Source organism: Clavelina lepadiformis, chromosome 1 (assembly GCF_947623445.1).
Source record: "Clavelina lepadiformis chromosome 1, kaClaLepa1.1, whole genome shotgun sequence".
NCBI classification, from domain to species: Eukaryota; Metazoa; Chordata; class Ascidiacea; order Aplousobranchia; family Clavelinidae; genus Clavelina; species Clavelina lepadiformis.
The window spans coordinates 18,497,945-18,519,598 of NC_135240.1; the positions used below are offsets into that span (position 1 = coordinate 18,497,945).

Genomic DNA, 21,654 nt, shown 5'->3' on the forward strand with positions numbered 1-21,654 from the left:
GATTAGAAACAGCTCTGCAATTTATATAGTGGAAGGCGAGATATGTGAGCAGCTGTGGACAAAGCAATTTTACTTTAACATCCAAAGCTGTACCACACCTGCGCTGACACGGTTTACAACAAAACATCAAGCAACGTGTTTTAGTCATTTATAGATAGGCTGCATGGTAAAAAGCATGCATCTAAAAAATTGCATACAAAAGAGGCAACATCAGGAATAAAAGTAATCCCAATAAATTAATCGATAATGAACAATGAAGCATTGCATGGCCAGAAAAGTAATATGGAAAAAATGGGAAAATGTGGCTATAATATACGAAGTTTGATAGTGTTAAACAAAATGTTTCGTACGGAAAAATTCGAGACAATACCAGAATAGTCATAAAAAGTAGCTAGTAATATTACCTGTGGCTACATTGAAACAATTTTTACTGCATATACTGCAGTGTATTGTTGTGTTAGCTGTCTAAGCTTGGTAGATTTTACGCTGTATAAGCTGTTTTGTTTTTGCTCACATAGTTTTTCAAAATTTTGGAAAACAATAGTTCAAACACAACTTACTCCAGACTCCGAGTCAGTCATTGTGTGAGTCACAATTAATGTAAAAACAGCATGAGACCTAGAAGATTCTGCATTCATCTTTGTAGCAGCAACAGTACGCGACTTATTTCCTTCTGACATAATTTCTTGAATATCTTCAGCTGATGCAACTAAAAGTTGTTGCAAACCATCAACGTAAGGCCCAAGAGACTGGTGCTCACGAACTTTTAAGTGTTGCTTTGCTCTAAAAGTATATAATACAGATACTGTATATGAAATATACTACATAAAAAATGGGAAAGTATACACATATGGTGTACATTAGACACATTTAAATTTTTTCAATTTAAGGAAAATCATTTACCACCAAGCAAGGGCTAAGCCTTGCACTTGACATCATACAATGTAGCTCAACTACTACAATGGTTTTTTCAAAATCTTCGCGCCATGATGTAATAAATTATTTGCAGATGAATTGTCTTTAATATTATAGCCATTGTAAATTTTTGACTTGGCACTACGTCTATTTTGAGCCTTACTTTGTAATAAAATTAGACAATATATGATACCATATTCAGACCAGGATCATTTTAGTTTAATATAACGACATACGATTATTTGCTTGTAAAATTTGTACTATATAGCAATTGAGAAACGCAGAGTTGGCCCTCAGAACTGTTTTAATATTAGTGCACATGCTTTTATTTTATTTAGTTTACTTTCAAACAGCAGATTTGCAACTAGTAACAAAGTCAACAACATAGCTTGACAGGATTAGGAATGCATATTCTAGGATAATGAATCCTTAAGAAAGATTCGAATCCAATTTTCATTTTTTTTCCAGATCACAAGAATCGGTTTTCACTGGTATGTGCAGCTGATTTTGTTGTTGATTTTTATTTCACATCCTTCACGCATTGGAAGCAAGCCGCTACCAGCAGAGCGTAACCCAAAATATCTTGGAGTAACACTAGACAGAACATTGACTTACAGCAAACACACTGAAAATGTAGCGCAGAAATTGAAAACCAGGAACTCGATTCTGAAGAAACTCACTGGAACAACTTGGGGTGCTCACCAAACCACACTTAGAACATCAGCCTTGGCACTCTGCTATAGTGTAGCAGAATACTGTGCGCCAGTATGGGAACGCAGCAAACACACAAACAAAATTGACATTCAACTCAATAATACAATGAGAATTCTCTCAGGCTCCTTAAAATCAACACCCAAGATCTGGCTTCCAACCATGGCAGCTATAGCTCCACCACACCTCCGAAGACAGGAAACCACCCAACGGATTCACAACCAAATTGACGACCTGCCCGACGACATTCCACTCAGTCAAGTCACTCAAAATGCACCCACCACAAAACGATTAAAAAGCCGCAAACCTTTCTATAACTCACACAACAGTAACTTCGATATGCACACAGCCTGGAAAACCTACTGGCAAAAACACAAACCTCTTGGAGCAGATTTGATAACCGACCCCACAAAAGCACTACCCGGCTTCTCAACATCCACACGAAAAATGTGGTCCACGGCAAACAGAATACGATCTAGACAGGCAAGAACAGCCTCAAACTTATATCGATGGGGCTTAATCGACTCCCCAACATGCTCAGCATGTAACGAAGCCCCCCAAGATACCGACCACCTCGTGATAAAATGCCCCAATACAAAGTTGACTGGAGGCTACAGCACCGTCAATGAATGCGGCCAGGACTTCAAAAACTGGATTGACAATATGATGGTGAACGTGTGAAGACCATACGACGATGATGATGATTTCACATCCTAACACTATGGAATGGACCTGAATTAAACCGTGTCATGCTAAATTGACAAAGTCTCAATTAAGCTTATTTTTGTGAAATGGCTCGAAATGCAGTCATGTCATCTTCACACTTTCACATTTTCACTTCACTTAAATAGTTAAACTTAGTACACTTCAATTTTTTAAATGAATGTTATAATTTTATAATGGAATGGAAGCTAGCAATAAAGTAAAAGGCACCAAAATTCCATATTAGTGCTTGCTATGTCCTGGTCTATCTTTTAATTCTTACAAAATAAAAACTAATAACCCAGTGTATGCACATATTTTTGAAGTATCATGGAAGCATAGGGCTGAAGTCATGAGATGTGAACCACCTCCTTGCACTGACGAAGAACAAGTTGCAAGTTTAAATTATAGCGACAATGATGAGCGAACAAATAAATGCGAAAATACAAAACAATGAGCATAGATTTAAAACTTTATTCAATTTAAAGACATTCATTTCTAATTTCCTTACAAAAACCTAAACATACCGTATTTGGTCAAACTTCTCAATTTTTGTGGCCTTATTCTTAGCGATATTCCGTGAATACTTTTGTGACAATACAAATACTTAAGCTGGCACATCAGGAAAAGTTTTTCAACCACATATAATTGTGTACATGTACCAAACCAAATGACAAGAATATCAAGCAATGCGCTCTTTTTACAATTTTCAAACAGAAGCTTCACTTCCTAAATTAAATTTCAAACTATGCAATAACAGTAATAAACAAACAAAGCATCAATGCTATTTGTACAAAGAAACCAAACAATGTAGTTATCACATATTTTACACAAGTCTGAATATATAGTGTGGGCAAATGCCCTAATTAGGCACACTTTTTTGGAAACTTTCCTATCACAAGTTTGCTTGTGCATCAACTTGCAATAAGTCACACTTGGGTAGAAGATGGTACCTACCTACACTTAGTAATAATAAAAGTTTTAAATAAGTGCAACTACTTTATGTGTAATTAGCAATTTGCACTGCGATTTTATTGCGGACCAAAAACATCAAATTAGCCGCACTGGTCCCCAAAACATACGCGGTGAGTATAGATGTTAAAATAACGATTCACTCGACTTGCTTCACTAGGCACGAGGCAAGTTTACCCGGTGTCTACTGGGCAAATCTACTTTTTGCGTAAAATGTTTCCATTCATGTTGTAATTAGCTGACATACTTTGGCAATTCCCTTTACCTTCAGAAATTTATCAACAGCACTTTTCATGTCCTCATCAGTCCACTGTGTTAAGTTTTTTTTAGTGGAACCTTCCGGTATATTTCAGTCTAAACATTCACCACTAAATTCTGAAATTGCTAGGCTAGACTAAGTGTCTCCCCTAATCTCGATTAAGCCATAACGATACTCCAACAACTTTTCTCATTTTGCGGTCACCACGATTATGATATCATGTTTTGCATTCCAATCAGTAGGTTTTTATTACTCACCAGGTTTAAATCGAAAATGATAAGGCTGAGTGATTTTGAAGTTATAAGGCAGTAAATGCATTAATGCCGGTAGCATAATTCCAAGTACAATGTAGCTATTCATCCACAATTCGAAATTAGAGCCCCACTTTTCGCGTTAGAAATGGTTCAAAGGCTTTGACATTCTATTTCCTTGTTTACTGAGTCCACTTTATTAAGCTTTTGCAATGCACATGGGTAGAAATAAACTGCTTTACGAAACATATTTAACATATAAAACCAAGGTTTACATTTTAAAAGACACCAAAGAAAAAAACTTTAGTCACACGAAGAGTTGTCTCAAGAACACTCAGGTGACCTGTGTTTTTTTATGTGCAAACCGCAAAATGCATGTCAAATTCAAGCGTACGTTATTGCTTCTAACTCTGGAGAAGATTTAAAAATGTTTTAACTGTGATCGAAGACTAAGATCCTCCATTACGAAATGACATAAAAACTTTTTCAAATTTACCAGCGTACAACGTGCCACAACAAAGTTCAGACAGCTTATGCAAAACATATTATTGGCCTAAAATCAATAACGTGACAAAATACGTTCAGATGAGAAGGTCAGCCCACAAGCAGTGAGTTTATCTTTAGCATATGGTTAGATGAAAAATAGGTCAACAAAAGGACATAAAAGACGATAATTTATTTTTTGTTTGTTTTTTATAATGACCGGAGTGCATTTTTTGAGGACAAATCTGTGTGCGCCCGTCTTAGGACGTTTGACCATACTTTACTTACTTTTAGTTAAAAATAGGTCATTAGGTTGTTAAATAAATGGTAAAAATAGGTTGTTAAGGTTGATAACCACAAAAAAACTTAAGGGATTTTAAGATGTAGCACTAAATGAAAATTTTATCAAACCTCATATATGTTCCAAACAAAGTAATTTTTTATGAAGTTTTAATTTTAGATTAAAATTCTCTGGTAAAAGAAAACAAAAAATGGATAATTAATTCCCTGCACATGACAACAAAATTATTCCTACAGTAAATCTCAACTAGGTATTGGGACACAGCAGTTTCCATAAATTTCATAGAGTGCAAACAACCCAAAACTTTCATAGGGCATGTACAATGTACATGTTCAAAGATTTTATTCATTTTTTTATTATTAAGAGTCAGTGATTATTAATATTATGATTAAGTAATTTTCTTGTTTGGAATCTACATTAAAGAAAATTTTAAAGACACAAATTATGACTGAAACCAGAAAATTGAAAATACTTGTTTTTTTGCAACTCCTACTACTCACCCATGTGGATCCAACAAGTCCCTGACTCTTTCATTATAAATCTCCATGAAAGATACTTCTACTTTGAAACTGTTGTTTGACTTTGTGTTAGCAGTAATTTCTTCAAACAATGCACTACACAATCTTGGTATTAGTCCAGGCTGTTCATAACTTCCCATCATTGTATATGACTTTCCTGAGCCTTCAAAATAAATATTGCTAAAAATGAATTGATTAGTAATATCATATAATTTCTTAGTGTTGCAAAACTCTAAAGTCCGTTGGTCCGTTGCATTACAGAAGTGGCATTTGTGGAGACTTGTGTGCTTAACTTGTTTATTTACATGTTAGCAGTGTTGTGACATACTACAACTAATGGTTTTGTACAGGGGCGAATACAACCAGAGTGTTGTGATATTGCAACACCACCGTTAGCAGTTAAAATAATTTTTGCGTAAACTGCTTAAAGTTTATTTTGCCGGTTAAAAACAACCATTACTTGTTTCAATGTTAACATGCAACACAACACATATTCTAAAATGCTTTAATCACAGGAAGCAAGCATTTTTCACCACTTTTCCATTTCTCCCTTTGCTCAGTTTTTTTCTTACCCTCTTTGAAATACTCGCATCTGGTTTGAGCGCAGTCAAGCGGGAATAGAAACCGCATTGAAACCCATACAAAGCGTGTCAGTGGCTCATGTTGGCTTCTATGCGTTGCATCGTCATTTTGCTTTGAGAAATATTTTTCAGGTAAAATGATAAACACAATGCAATGCAATGAACACACTGCATTGAATGCATAGCGGTACTGGATAGCTCCACATCTTTGAAACATGGGCATCGATCAGACATATTAAACAAAACGCGTTGCTTCTATCACCAAAAAGCCTTACAGATTTGCATGTAATCTTGTACCTTGAGTAATTTGACAAAGATTGCAAGCAGTGTAGTGATTTTGGCTCAGAACAATTTAGTCTTTTCAAAAAAGCATATATATATTCAGCTCTCTAACCAATACTCTATGGATGAAAATATGAAAACTAGTGAACTAACGGCAAGATAACTCAGAAAAATGGATTCCCATTTCTTGGGGAATCCTATTGTCAAACTTCGAGACACGCCACTTAAAAATTGTCTAGATCCACTCCTGGTTTTGTAGGTTTTTGAAAATTTATGCCACTCTTAAAACGTTATCCTTCACATATTCTTCTACCAATTCCTTCACCAATAAACTATAATTTTTAATATCTATGCCATTCAGAACCAATTAAACCACTTTAAAAGGTTAGAATTTCACATTACTAAAACTAGTTTTATAAAGAATCATGCATGAATTAGCCACTTACCAATAAGTGAACATGAAACTACACTAAAACTATACAATTGCTCTCTTAAGTGCCAAATGTAGAGATAAAAAGTTGCTTGCCATATTTTCCCTTCCAATTTGGGTAATCAAGAATATAACTCATGATCTATTTGGTGATTCAGTGATCGATTTTATGAAGTTATTGATTTTACAAGAATCTCAATTTTATTGCTTCCTAACGGTGCAATTACAAATAAAAACATTTATGTGCTAAAATATATCACTGGCTATTAGAAAACAATGAAAAAGTATTAATGGAAAAGTTTACAAAGCAGTGAAGAAATGTATCCTGCTTTGAGCGTCAGCAAACCAGTTCTACATATATAAACCAGTATACTGAGTTTGATAAGCACTGTTTGCTAAATTAAATTCAGATTTGTTATTTCTTTTGCCATGAACTGTGAAGAAGCAGAAAAATTGCAATATGATACACAAAAGTTTATCATTGCAATTAAAAGATAAAAAAATATGACAATCCTCATTCTCACAACTAATTCAAAACCAGAATGGCAGCGGGACTAAAATTAAAATTTATTCCATTGACTCAATGTCAGGAATTTGGATCAGGATGATCTCTTCTTTGAAAATCCTAACTTTATATGATGATTCAACGCCTAAAAATTGAATTTGTGTCCAGAAATTCAACACATAGACACATGGCTACTTTACAAAACAAAGTGAAAAATTCAAGGTGTGCTTAATAATCACAATTAACGTCAACAGTCCTTGCTGAGCTTTGAAATAAACCACTTTTTGGTTTTATGCCCTTGCTTTGTAAGCTAAAAAAATTTACTGTTACTACTCAAGGTCCAGTTGGTACATAGGCATGTTTATAAGGTGTATTTCCTTGTAATTAAGTTAAGCAGGTATGTTTCCGTTTTGCTCTATGATCCGTTCTAGTTTTGTAGGTATAACACAAAGGTCATAAAAGTATACAGTACAGTTGTTGAGATGTTGCGGATACAGTACTGTTGTTGAGATGTTGCTACACCACCCTTGGCAGTTAAAATAATTTGTGAGTGCATTGCTTAAAAGGTTTTTTTCTCTTTTGTATCTCTGAAATACTCGCATCTGGTTTGAGCGCAGTCTAGTGGTAATGAAACCGCATTGGTACCATTAACAATGCCTGACTAGAATGGGGTTAAAATGGTCCCGCAAATAGCATGTTAGTGGCCCACGTTGGCTTCTACACATTGCATCGTGATTTTTCTTCAGAAATAACTTTTCAGGAATAATAATAGTGATACCAGAAGGTTCTATAAACCTTTGTGGCATGGGCATATAGACTTATATCAGACTTGGACAAAAACACTGCATTAAAATACCATGTCATTACAAGCGAAGTAAAATAGACAAAATAGAATGATATACGACAGGTCGCAGTCGTATTTTGCGTACAATTATTTGGTTAGTAGTTATTATAGTGTTTAACTGATTTCATCTAATTATTAAAATATGTCTATTTCTGCACTCGTTGTATTCATACTGATTACAATTATATCATTTCATTACACTTATTGTCATCCTAATCATGATACTACACATGCCCGGGTAATTTGATTAACCTGCATATCTGGTTGGCAGCCCACAATTTATTAACAGATGATGGTGGTGGTGATTGATACTTGTGTAAAAGTTCATTCGTTTTTCTCATTTAAAAACTTCACTTGATGGTAACAAAAGCTGCCATCTCTTTGTTTCCATTAACTATTAGCAAAGAAACATGACAAGACATGTCCATAGTGTTTGTTGATTTATTATAATAAGAAGTGTTTTAATTGTGCTAAGAAACCGGAGCGGCAAAGTACAAAGTTTGTGTTATTGTTAGGAATTTCGTCATGGTTAAGCTAAAAACAGACTAGTCAACTAACACAAATGAAGATAAACAGCTCAAATACAAATGATAATGCATACAACAATACATGTAGACTTCTTTATTTCTTGTACAGTATTATTTTCTGCAAACAAGATTTTCTTACACAAATTTCCTAGCCTTATCTGATTTCCCGGTTTTTAAACACATTGTATCAAAGGCTATGGCACAATACAGATATAACTGTATAGCCTTGCACTAAAATGCGTCCGTGTGCATTAAAGCAGTGTTTGTGTTGTGACGTAACATTCACTTTTCAGATAACATATCCACCCATGAATAACGGATGCACTGTATTTTTTGCAAAAGTGTCAATGACCAACAGGAATCGTACTCAACAAAACGAGTTACCAACAACTGTAATCGATTTGCATGTGGTCTTATACTTTGGGTAATTTAACAGGAAAAGCAAGCAGTGGAATGAGCTAGGCTAAGAATGACCTAGTCTTCTGAAAATGGCTGGCAATATATGCCATCCATAGTATATTGGCCTCACTGGACAATATACTATGGATAGTGATATGAAAGCAAATAAACCAGCTGTAAAATAAACTTCCCGTTTCTTGGGAATCCCAATTTTCTAAACTTCAGACGAACGAAACACACTACTTAATAATCTTTTCAATCCGACCCTGGTTACATATAATGTAGAATCATGTGGCTTAAGCTGAGCATTCACCATATCCGGTTATTTTACCAATGTTAAAATGTTAGCTTTTTTCCAGTGAGCCCAAGAAAGCATATAATGTTTGAACCTAAACTTTAATTAAGGCGAAGCAGGACTCGGGTGACCAACAAATTCTCACAAAATTCTTCAGATCGATTCATATCAAAAATCTTTTTTATACAAGTGCTCTATAATGTAATGAAATAATTATTTTCTAATCATGTAGCTGTCTTCAATAAACGGGGGCAACGAAAAATTTCCTAATTTGTTTAAAGCAGTGAGGATTTCTCACAGCCTTGTTTGCCCTAGTCCAGTACGCTGGAGTCTCTAAGAAATATCACTAATCAAATCACGCTAGTCAATATTAGGTTAAAAAAGGCAAAACAGATAGTGACCTCACTTTAACGTGTATTTTCCAGCTATATGAAACCAGTTAAAACTAAACCAAACAGAAAACGTTCCATCAAGCTCTCAAAAATAGTAAAACAAACAGTGAACTAACTAGAATTTATCACTTTGCCCAAATAAAGTCCTGACAAAGCTAACTGATGCAAACTGCATTACATTCCGAAGACAATCTGAGTATAGCAATTTCGTTATAACGTTTGATAATTCGTGATAATTTGTATATCAATAATTATAAAAAATAATGTACATGTCTGTGAAAACATGTTAAAGCACTTCAACATTGTGATATAAGGATGGTGCCCAATACATGAAATCCATTTTGTTCCATGGAAGCAATTACTAAAGAATATTCCACCTGGTGTCTTCTTGTTACACTTACACTTGTAGGCAAGGTAAAAAATGACAAAAGAGAGTGTGCCCATATATTTCATCTAGATCAGAAATTTTTAACTTGATATCCAAATACATAGTGATTAGGGTTAGTTTGAATATCCGTAACATTTACTACCTAAATAATAAATACAAATGACAGATACGATTATCCGATATATATGTTTAAGTGGTATGCTCTAGAAAAAGGTTTACCGTGAACAGATGACTGTGTATTCTTCAAAAATATATTCTAACAAAGCCACACAAACTTCACTATCAGAAAAAAACATTTGTTTAGTATATACTGGCATATAAGCCTTTCAAAACAAAACTATCAGACCCAAAAACAGGCGACGGCTTTAACGCCAGACCTTAAATCTCATCATAACATTTTACGTTTCATTAGTCAAAATACCATGCATGCGATAAACCGTGCACTAGTTGTTTTGGTTAAAACAACAAAATCAAAGAAATTCACATGCAATTAATCGTTAAAGTTAATTTAATCGCTTCGTGTGTTATTAGGTATCATTGACCATCGACATAATTGAAATACCTTTAACATCGTAGCCATAGGCACTGATTTTTATTTTTGCACAAGGTGGTGGTGGCATGGCAACATACTGTCATCAACACAAAAAATTTCTAGCCAAGTTTCCGCGTGATTATTCCATTTCTTTCTGCTGATTGTGTTTTGCAGTGTTAAAGCGCGTAATTATCATGTTTTTAGGCCTGGCTGTGAAGCGGGCGATTACCTGCTCACACCTGGATCATTTAGATTTTAGAACAAGCGATTAATTTCTCTCCTTCAGTTCACGAGATGGGCAGATTTTACACCTTGCAAATGTTGATAGTCGAATATTCAGACAACTTCATTTACTTTTCAAGTTGTTGCCTACTTTCTGGATTATGAGATTTTTCGATGGTCTTCGTGTTTATGTACGTTTTTTAAGGTTTACCTGACGTATTAGCCAACTAACGTCCTTGCAACAAAAGGTTTGTGACAAATACTACAACACAACTTTTTTCCACTACTTGAACATCATCCATATTTTTTGTTACTAACAAACTTCACGTTTGTTAGCGATCCTAAAACGTTTCATGTAAAATTTAATGAATTCAAAGGAATTATGGCAAAATACACGCTGAAGACCTGTTTAATTTGCTAATCGTTTTTCTCAATATCTCATGAAGCTAAACAGACAGCAGCTTTAGATTGCATGAGGTTGACATTAAAGCTAACAACATCGAGCAAAGTTTGCGGTTGAAAAATAAACTTTGCACATGTATCCAGACTATCCATTACCTATTCAAGTCACAAAACAAATAATTGTAGTACTATAATAATCAACCGAATACCAGAAACAGTGTGGCAAAATACGACTTTCAACATAGCATATATTTACTTCACTTTTAATGACATATTAACACTAAGCGATCACTAATACTGCAATGACACTAACGAGCTTCTTGTATCTCCAACGTGCACCAAATTTTTCTGCTGAAACTTTTTGATAATTAAATTCTTCTTACAACGCTCAGTTTGTCTGACTTTTGGGGGTTTTACGATTAAAACAGCAAGTTTAATCATCTATCTACCGAGAATAACCAACTGCATCAATTGACACACACAGCTCAAAATTTCACATTGCGTCTATGGAAGGCACACAGCTTAACATTTCACATTGTGAAAGTGAAGGAAAGTGTGATTGCAGTCTGCAGAAATATTACAATGTGAGAAACTAGAACAACGTGATAATCAGCATTTTCTGAGGCGTAATTGAGCATTGTGAGGTCACAGTAGTAGGATTGGGATAATTTCTCTCTAGCATCCTACTTCACTGTAGAAATTCGGGCTTATTCAGCCATTTTATTTGAGAGTAGCATGTGCTTGTAAACAGTGGACATTTAGAAGGAAGAAAAGCGGGGAAGGCTGTTGTATAGTGACCTTACTGTTGTCAGCAATAAAAGCGTTGAACTCATGCAAGCATTGTTTATATTAAAAGGATCATTTAACATAGTTGAAAACCAACCAAGTTCAAAACATCATGAACCATGACTAAATTAAACAATAACATTCTATCTTAATCTTTTCCTTAAAAAATTACTGTATTGAAAGTTTATTGAAACGGTCACAGTGACTTATAGCATAATGACCTGAGCACTGTTTATCAAATGCGTCAAGTTTAGGTTACAGATTACTTTAGGTCATGCTCGTATATTAGGTCATTTCAGACAGTTTTGTGTGCTTTGCAGCTTAAAACTTTGCTGAAGTTTTTAGAAATCTATTTTTTTAAATAATAATAAATCTTTTGGTTAGCTTTTTTGCATGTGACAGTTAATTAGTAAATTTTGCAGTAAATTTTGAAGATAGGTTCATAAAAATTTCTTTATGAAAGGTTTGGCATGAACACAAATACAGTATAGAAGCGGTTACAAGAAGTAGTGCATGTTTAACACAATCGCCCACCTGACACCAACAAAGATATTCACTGCTCGCCAGCCAAAAATCTTATGGACTGGCCTAAATAAATTTTTAGTAGTGATGTGTTGCCTAATCCTCACCGGAAAGCAGTTTACCCGATGCTACACAAGAGCTATTTGTCACAAAATCGGTACAACGCTTTAATTTACGTTTTATGTTACAATACGTTACAATATGTCATATAATAAGTTACAATACAATATGTTATATTTACGTTACAATTGTTATGGTATATTCAACTTTTTTATTTTTTTTTAGTTTAATTTTAAATTTGCAAATTCAAAATTCGTGCATTCTATCTCAAAGTTTTTAGAAACTTCCCAGTCCTCACATTGCAATTGCATCTACTAAGATATTACTTTTCAGAAGTAAACGTGTAATTTTATTGACATATTTCCAGCGCTTTGCGTATTCTTTGTGACATAGTAAAACAAATTTTCTCCAACATTTAGGATTTTGTAAAGAATACAGGACAAAGAGGTCTGAATACAGGTTGTAATTAAGTTTAACAAGGAGTCAATCAGTGTTTCTTTTACTGCAAACTAGCTGATGGGTTGCAGACATCAGGTAGTTAAAATTGGCATGATTAATCAGTTAACCGATACTTGGATAACCCTACCCTACCCTAATTACAATGCAGTTATTGCCTGAATTCAAAACTTTTTTTTTCTATAAATCATTTACAATTTACATGAAAAGAGATGATTGGTAAAAAAAATGACAAAAACATGACTAGTACACAAAGTTCAATCTTCTTCAGACAGACTAAATGATTGCGTCTGGTCAGAGCCATTGTCAAGCCCAGTTCTACATCAGCCCACCTGTAGATATGACAAGTCATGATCACATGGTTCAGCAGCCTTAAAAATTTAGCAACCACTCTGATTAGTTTGTCTAAAACTGTTATCACCAGACAGTGGAACAGTGATGTAATTTACTTTGACTGGCTCGGAATTAATATTTGAAAATGTTTTAGCAATTTTCCAGATAAAAGAAGAATTCACTCGAAGCCGATATGTTACAACATTCTACAAAAATATTGTGTTGAGTTCAATAACTTAAGTAATTACATAAATAAGAAGCAAAGTGATTTTTAACCAACCTGTTTGTCCATAAGCAAAAATGCAAGCATTGTATCCCTGGAATGCATTTTCTAATAACTCCACCCCAATATTCTTAAAAACCAGTGATTGATCTGCAAACTTGTCTGCATCTTTGCAATCCATTGACCAAAAACAATGATCAAATGTAAACACCTTCATACAGAACAAATCAATTGAATTAAAGCAACATATTTTAAAAGAAATATTATGTTAAATAGTATATGTACTAGGTAGTATTACTATCAAAAGGTGTGCAACTAATTTATTAAAATATATTCTGCTTCAAATGAAATATTTTTCTTTTCCAATTGTTCTACTTCTGCAATTTTTTCTAAGATCTTTAAACATCTAAGAATACTGCAACTTCGCCAATTTATATTTTCATGGTGGCCGAACCGCGTTAATCCAGTATATAGTTAAATAAAAAAACAAGATATAGGTTGGCGCTCTGAAGGTTAACTTTATTTTTGATTCTTCTACACGAGCTTTCGCAAACATAAGCTCCTTCAGGAGTACCAAAAAATTTCCACTTCTCAGTACATGCAACTACACAAAATGAGTATAAATAAAAATACCTTTAGCTGTTTTCTGAAGCAAATTTGAACATGAAAAAAAAACATAATTACGTATAAATATTAGTTAAAGAAAATTGTGACACAATAGGTAAAATACATGTGTAAATAAACAATATTTTTTGTTACGAAATGTGAAACACTAGAAGGTAATAAGGTTCAAAAACAAGTTTACTTGTCAGATGCCTTCTCAGGTGGAAGAAGAAATGTTTGATCTTCAGCCATATCTATAACACATTTTGTACCCAGATCCACTTCTACAATAAAATGAAAAAATCTTTACCAATCACCTGATAGCTTCTTAGGGTATCTTGAATTAGCTTTTTGAAGCACACCATAAAGGTCATTTACAATGGCCCTCAAGAAAAAAAATACTCACTACCTTTTTCAAAATGACTATGGGACTTTATGATGGGAATTTTTCTTATCCAAACATTAGTTCATGTTAATGATAGTTTAAAGTTTCAAATTTTTCTATTAACGCACACAGAGTATAATTATATATCTCCATATACTGGCCCAGTGCCACCAAGTAAATGAGATGATGAACACTGCTTCATGCTGATGCCAGGTGGTGTTACAACCTGGTATGAATTGTACCATTAATTACAGTACATAAGCCCGCTTACATTTTTCTCCTTACTGCAAGGATGAACAGCGTTCAAGTTCAGGCTAAAGCATCAGATGTTTTCACTGCATCGTTTAAAAGCAACTACTTTTGTAATGTATTTCTAACAGTAGACTAATTAACTTTCTGAGAAGTACTGGAATACTATTACGGTATCTGTTACAACTAACTATGCCACGTTTTGTCAACCTCATATTTTTCCCAGATGCAAAGGCAAGAGATAAGATAAAAACTGTGTCATATGAGAATGTGCGATTGTTGCACAGACAACCGGACCTATTATCACTTGCCAACAACAAAAAATTTTTGTCGAGTGCCAAAGATATTTTAGCAGCTTTTAATATTGGCAATTGGGTAATATTGGGCTGCTGAGTCCGAAAATGACATTCATTTCTTTGAATTGGCTCTAGTTTTTAAGGTATCGAGTTTTTTTTCCGTTTTTGGACCACAGAAAAATGGTAAACTTTGTATTTGCCAAATTGGAACACAAGCATTATTAGTAGGCGTATTAGAAATGTCTCATAAGTAGTATTCATTCCTTATTTCCCACCAGGTTCCAATGTAATACGTTTAAGTGTTGTTGTAACAACCCATTACTTCAGTAGTACAATATTGAAAACGCTTTTGTGATTTACCACAACTTTACCACTTCAAGCTTTGGTACACCATATTAGATCAGCCAGTATCTTATTTTGTAGCTATAGTTTGAGAGATAAGGTAAACTTTTTGCCAAAGTCTAATAGCTCTATAGCTAGAGAAAGGAATATCATGACTGCTTTTGAGCTCATACTGAATTAACTAAAGTTTGATTTAAGAGATGTGAACTCGTCACGAAGAAGCTGTCGCAATAATCCTGATAAACTCTGTTACATCTGTGGGCAGTATACCTTAACAGACCAAAGAAAAGCTATCACTGACTTTGTGAGGAAGGCTTATTTTGCGTCTTTTAAAGTGAAGCTTGGTGACCAAGATAAGTCATGGGCACCGCATATTGTCTGCAAAGGATGCACAGAAAGCTTGAGAAAGTGGAGTAAAGGCACGCTTAAAAATCTTAGGTTTGGTATGCCGACGGTTTGGAGAGAACCAAAAAATCATTTTGATGACTGCTACTTTTGTTTGGTTGATCTAAAAGGGTTCAATCGCCACAAGAAGGGTACCTGGAATAACCGTGGTTTAGAATCTGCACAAAGACCTGCGCCTCACTGTGACGAAGTGCCTATACCTGAACAAAGTAATTTAGCAGACAAAAAATATATAAATATAAATAAATATCATAAAATATCCGACATAAATCGATAAAATATGGTGAGTTGCATGAAGAGGTAGAAAGCTCCGCGAGTAATAGTAGTGGAAGTATGTTTGAAAATTGTTCATCAACTGTACAGCAATTTAAACAGGAGGAATGCAGTGGTCTTGTCAGGGATCTCAACTTATCCGAAGAAGCAGCAGAAATTTTGGCATCCCGACTCAAAGAAAAAAACTGCCTTAAAATTGAAGCTTCAATCACATTCTATCGTACAACAGAAAAAGAATTACTTCCGTATTTTAGCAAACAAAAAGAACTTGTTTTCTGCAAAGACATCAAAGAGTTTCTACTGCAAATGGGAGTGCCACAATATAAACCTCAGGAGTGGCGCTTATTCATAGACAGTTCGAAAAGAAGATTAAAATGTGTATTACTACATAATGGTAACAAGCATGCATCTCTTTCAATTAGAAACTCAACAAAATTAAAGCAAGATCACAACACCAACAAAACAGTATTACAGAAACTGACCTATTACTCTCACCAATGGTTAATCTGTGTAGACTATAAAATGGTAAATTTTTTGCTGAGCCAGCAAAGCGGTTAAACAAAATATCCATGTTTTATCTGCTTGTGGGACAGTCGAGAACGTGATGATCACTGGGTGAAAAAAGTTTGGCTTTCTAAAGATTCCATGAGAGTAGGTGAAGCTAACGTCGTCAACGAGCCTTTAGTTACCAGAGAGAAAATCAACATTTCACCACTGCATATTAAACTTGGTTTAATGAAACAGTTTGCCTTGCCTGTAACTGGGAAATGCTTCAACTATATTTGCAAAGCATTTCCCTCTTTGACTATGGAAAAGTTGAAGGCAGGTATTTTTTATGGCCCTCAGATCCGCAAGCTCATAAAAGATCCATGTTTTGTGGGATCTATGACAGACACGGAGAGTTTTTAGCAATCATTTGTCTTAGTCACACAAAACTTTCTCGGAAATCAAAAAGCGGAAAATTACCAGGAGTTGGTGGAAGACATGCTTTGCAAGTTCAAAGATTAGGTGTAAAGATGAGTATCAAGGAAAACTATCTTTTCAATCACTTAGATTGTTTTCCTGCAAACCTCGGTGATCTAAGTGAAGAGCAAAGAGAAAGATTTCACCAGGACATTAAGATAATGGAAGAGAGGTACGAGAGCAGGTGGGATGCCCATATGATGGCAGACTACTGTTGGAGTCTCCAACGTGACTCAGTCACATCACATTCCAGAAAGAGCTACAAAAGAAAATTTGTAACGATTGACTAATTTGTGTTGTAATATGTGATTCATTATTGTGCTTTAACAGTTTGCAAAATGTACTTTGATCATTACTACAAATAGTTTTTGTGTTTTGACACTATCTGCATCTGTAAATGTCTGTGTTTGGTGTTGTTAATATTGTCTAATTTTCTAAGATTTTTACATTAAACCTAACTTGCATACAAAAGGCTTTTTGTGGTAAAAGTTGCAGTCTTTCATGATATAGCATCAAAAATAATAGAATAATGTATGGACATGCTTATAAAGACAGATACAGTGTCATAGAAGTTGTAACATAAAGGGAATACCACTGTCAGAAATTGCTCAATTTTAGCACTATTTTGAAATAAAAATATTGAATATCTCAAAAACTAGAGCCAATTCGGAATGCCAATGCCAAAACTAATGCCATTTTCAGATTCAGTCACATAAAGTTATCCTAAAACCATTGAAATTTTCTTGGCACAAAAATATGTGTTGGCCAGTGTTATGATTAAAAAGATCAAACACATGGAAAAGAATAAATACATTCCTGCTAGTTCATTGCTTAAAAAGAAAGCCATTGTTATAAAACTTTAAGGGCGTGCATGCGAACAAAAAATAAATTATGGTGTGTGTCATCAGGCAAGCAAGCAATTACTTTGGCCCTAACTCTCTTGGAAGGAAAAATAAAGAAAGATGCAGGTCTTAGTTTGGCGTTACATTTATAGTTTTAAAAAAAATTAAATTACAAAGTTAATGGCTGAAAAAAAGCATTTTAACTATGTTGATCATCAATAATTATATTGGGCAAAATGTTAAACTTGCATTCCTTTTCCATGTGTAACCTGGCTGTTTTATTTTCAGAGTGACAATGTCAGATCTATTTACCACAAGTGAGTTGACCAAAGTAGTATGAAACATTTTAGCCCTAAAAAGAGGTTCATAGTATAAGTAAGCCCACTGTTGTTTTTGGGCTTGCATTTTTACCTCAAAAGAGGGCTTAAATGCAGTTATATATGGTAACTGAAATAAAGTGTTACAAACAATGAAGTGCTATTTATTAACCGCTAAAAATCAAGCCTATTACACATTCTCTTTCAATGATATGTGAATAAATTATTGTGTGTTGTTTAACAGCCAACATGATGCATGGTGCTACTGAATTTAGTATAAAACAGTTTAAATTCCATTTAAAGCATTTAGCAACATTTTGAAAAATAAGTGTACATGTATAGCAAAGTGGTTCCAAAATTGAAGTCCACGGTCCTTTAAGGGTCCACGAAATATGTTTTGAAGTGTGAAACAAGAGTTTTTTTTTTATCTGTTCAACAATTTCCTAGATACAGGACACAGTTACAGCAATCTACCACATACTCATGTGCTTCTAGGGCATATGAAGTCATATAACAGAAATAAAGGCTTGTATGACACACGGCAGTTCTACTACAATGTGCCTGTGCAGTATGTGTGCTACGGATTGTGTTCTTAATGTGGATTAGGCACTAATACGTCACAAATTCCACTAAACCTCTCATTTGACTCAAAAGATGCTTTGCTTTTGCGGATCGCTTGTGGTACACCACTAGTACCACAAGTAGAAAACAACTATACTAGTGTCTCAATAGTTACGGCCATAGCATAGATCTATTATCTATACAAACATTTACAATCAAATTCTATGACAGAACAAAGTTTTGGAATATTTATCCAAATACCGACAAAATTAATTGCTCAACATCCGTAATCCCACACAGTCCAAGTGTTACACATAGTGTGCGGGGATATTTTAGAAATACCGAACTTATGGTGCATGGCATCTTGTAGGACTAGGGCATGTAAAAGAATTTTGGTGATGCTGATGTCCATTAGGAATAGAATATCCCTTTAAAAATTTATAAGTCCAGTGATATTATTTATTAGCTTATCAATAAAAATTGGAAATATGTGCAATTATAGTGAAAGGTGTTGTTGTACACGCACACACACCATATACTTACACACCACATTTACATGTCCCTTAGGCAATAAATTAACTGCGTTTACAGCGAATCACACAACTGATATACTTGGGAATAGTACATCACTATTCATGTGCCATTGGCACATATGTTTGTCACACATGGTCATAATTGTTGTCAGCCTATTCCAATATATCAATTTTTTTTTCTTTTCTCTCAGCCTAATGTCTGAACACAGAGTACATTTTAACAATAACATACACCAGTAGGCTTCCTGTTTAGATTTTCAACTAAATAAAAATAATTTCAGAATGCTTCCATAACATAAAACACTTAGCATTATAGCGTAGAGAATTCTGATCACATAATAACTTCTCAATAATTTCACATTTCATCTAATCTAACCTGTAAGTAAGGTCTAGCATTAAAATTTTTAATTTTCAGATGCAAATTCACCACATTTTGAGTTACTCAAGAGAAAAACTTACCTTCTTGATCAAATTTTAAAAAATATATATACATTGATTTGAAAAAAAAAATTTGTTTTGAGGGTGTTGGTCTTAGTGTGACAAATTATTAGGCACTCTTCGCAACAGAAGATTAATTCGTCAGCTTAAGCTGTAATTGATTTTTTGCTTTTCCTTAACAAAATTTTGAGTATTAGCATATTCTAACATATATGTACAATCAGAAATTGCTGATAATACTGTAGCAAGCTTTGGCTCCAACCTAGCAAAATTATCGGACATGCAATATCATGTAACTTTTCGTCATCACTTCCTCTCAGGAAACTTTACTCACAACATGAACGATTCAAAGATGAGATAAAAAATTGCTGTAATGGGATAGTCATGGACAATGCTGAGTTCAAATGATGAAATAAATATAGTTGAAAGTTTGTTACAAATTTTTTAGATTTAATTTAAGGAGTTGCAAAGGTTTACACATTAAAAGTTTTGAAAATTTCAAGTCTACGGGAACTCTTTTGCTATGACCTAAGGTAGTGAATTGTGTTTGCACACGGAATTGGCGTCCACCAATTTTCCTAAAAATGCTTCTTGGTAAGAGATTATTTTCAGTACCGGAATTGCTGTGTGAGTACCGGAGTGCTCTCTTTATATGACAAAAGTTGTTCCGCAAGCCGTATATGCTATTATCTGTGATTAGTGCAAATGCCAAAAAAATATCTTGGCATCTTGTCACTGCCCATAAATAAATAAAACCGCCATAAATAAAATAATTAATAAAATATAAAAAATTGTCTTATAAATAGATCACACAAAAGCGAAGTAAAATGAAGTATCAATGCTTTCTGCTACAGCAAAATTAGCAGCATTCGGCAGCTGATGGTTGGCATTTAAATTAATATTAAATTCTTGGGATTATTACCTATGTCGATTGTTTTCACATGTTTTTTATTATTTGCACATTATTAGCTAAGTCATTCTACATCATAGTTGTGCAGCAATGAGTAGGCCTACATATATTTTATGCCTTTAATTTCAATTTAAAATCACCTATTACACCAGGACATGTTATGCAAAAAGGTAAACTATATCTAGATAAAAATATGAAAAAAATCCTTTAAAAAAATGCAATCAAACGTGCTCTTAAAACACTTATTCTCAAACTAACTAATAGTTCTTTGATATACCTCGCTTGCTGAACGGCCTCACACGTACAGCCACCTTCACTTTGGTAGATGCATTTTCAGATTTCATCATAGTGACATAAAACTATTTAATAGCATTGATTTTACTGTCTGCAGTCAAGGTATATAGCATTAGTAAAGCTTTACAGAAAAAATGTAGTTTTCAATGTTTAACATTCAATTATTTTTAAACAAAAAAAAGAAAAATAAACAATTGCACAACAATTTGATAGTCAGCTAAACTTAAGCTATATAGAATAAAATTACAACTCAAATTAACATTTCATGATATAAAAAGATTTTTCACTCCAAGTCAGTTCCAATCCCTTGCACCTCAACATGATTCCAAATACTTCAAATGTAGTGCTGCACATAACGAACAGTACGGTAATTACAATACTTAGTTAATTACAAAACTAAGGTAATTAAAAGCCATGTAACACAAGTATTAGCAACATTTAGCATAAAGTGCATAACCAATTATTACATAACCTACTTCTTCGGTATGTTATCAAAACAAAATTTTGTTTACTAGCTTTCCAACTTGTCTACCCTCACAAATTAACATAATTGAAATGTGCGAAGCTTCCTTTAATAAAACCTATTGTTCAATAAATAAAGGTTATCAATTGGTTTGGTATTGGCAATGTTAAAGTCGACTCTGTAGCCGACTGATTCGAGCCCATTCCGTGTTCAATACCCAGTGGTGCTATGCTATTGTAATACCCCAAACTGCAGAGTATGCAGGAGCATAACTGAGTTTTTTGGTCGAAATAGTATTGCACATCAGAAGATAAGTGACCTCTCTAAAAGAGAGATACACTAATTAGAGACGCTAATTAGAGATACACTCTGTTTTCTATTGTAAAGGCCGCACCTTGCCTAAAACAAATGTCAGACAGACTTTGTCGCAGTACACACCAGCTGCTTCCTTGCAAACCTGGATTTTGCTTCTGAACTCCCAAGATCTCT

At 34.1% G+C, this 21,654-nt stretch overlaps 1 protein-coding gene across 2 annotated transcripts in view; it reads right to left on the reverse strand.

Annotated features, from left to right (window-relative positions):
- Positions 1-21,654, reverse strand: part of LOC143457171 (kinesin-like protein KIF13A) — an 80,465-nt gene that overhangs the window by 57,038 nt on the left and 1,773 nt on the right. The window contains exons 1-6 of one of the 2 annotated variants that reach the window (XR_013117127.1): positions 20,686-20,891; positions 14,097-14,178; positions 13,925-13,937; positions 13,349-13,502; positions 5,095-5,275; positions 561-783 (exon numbers count right to left, since the gene is read on the reverse strand). Coding sequence is in view for 1 of the 2 variants with exons in the window: in XM_076955223.1 (XP_076811338.1) it covers positions 561-783; positions 5,095-5,275; positions 13,349-13,502; positions 13,925-13,937; positions 14,097-14,178; positions 20,686-20,755 (723 nt within the window). In the remaining variant the exon portion in view is untranslated. Of the gene's footprint in view, positions 1-560; positions 784-5,094; positions 5,276-13,348; positions 13,503-13,924; positions 13,938-14,096; positions 14,179-20,685; positions 21,049-21,654 lie in introns of those variants that run through there. The other variant, XM_076955223.1, reaches the window with a different exon arrangement.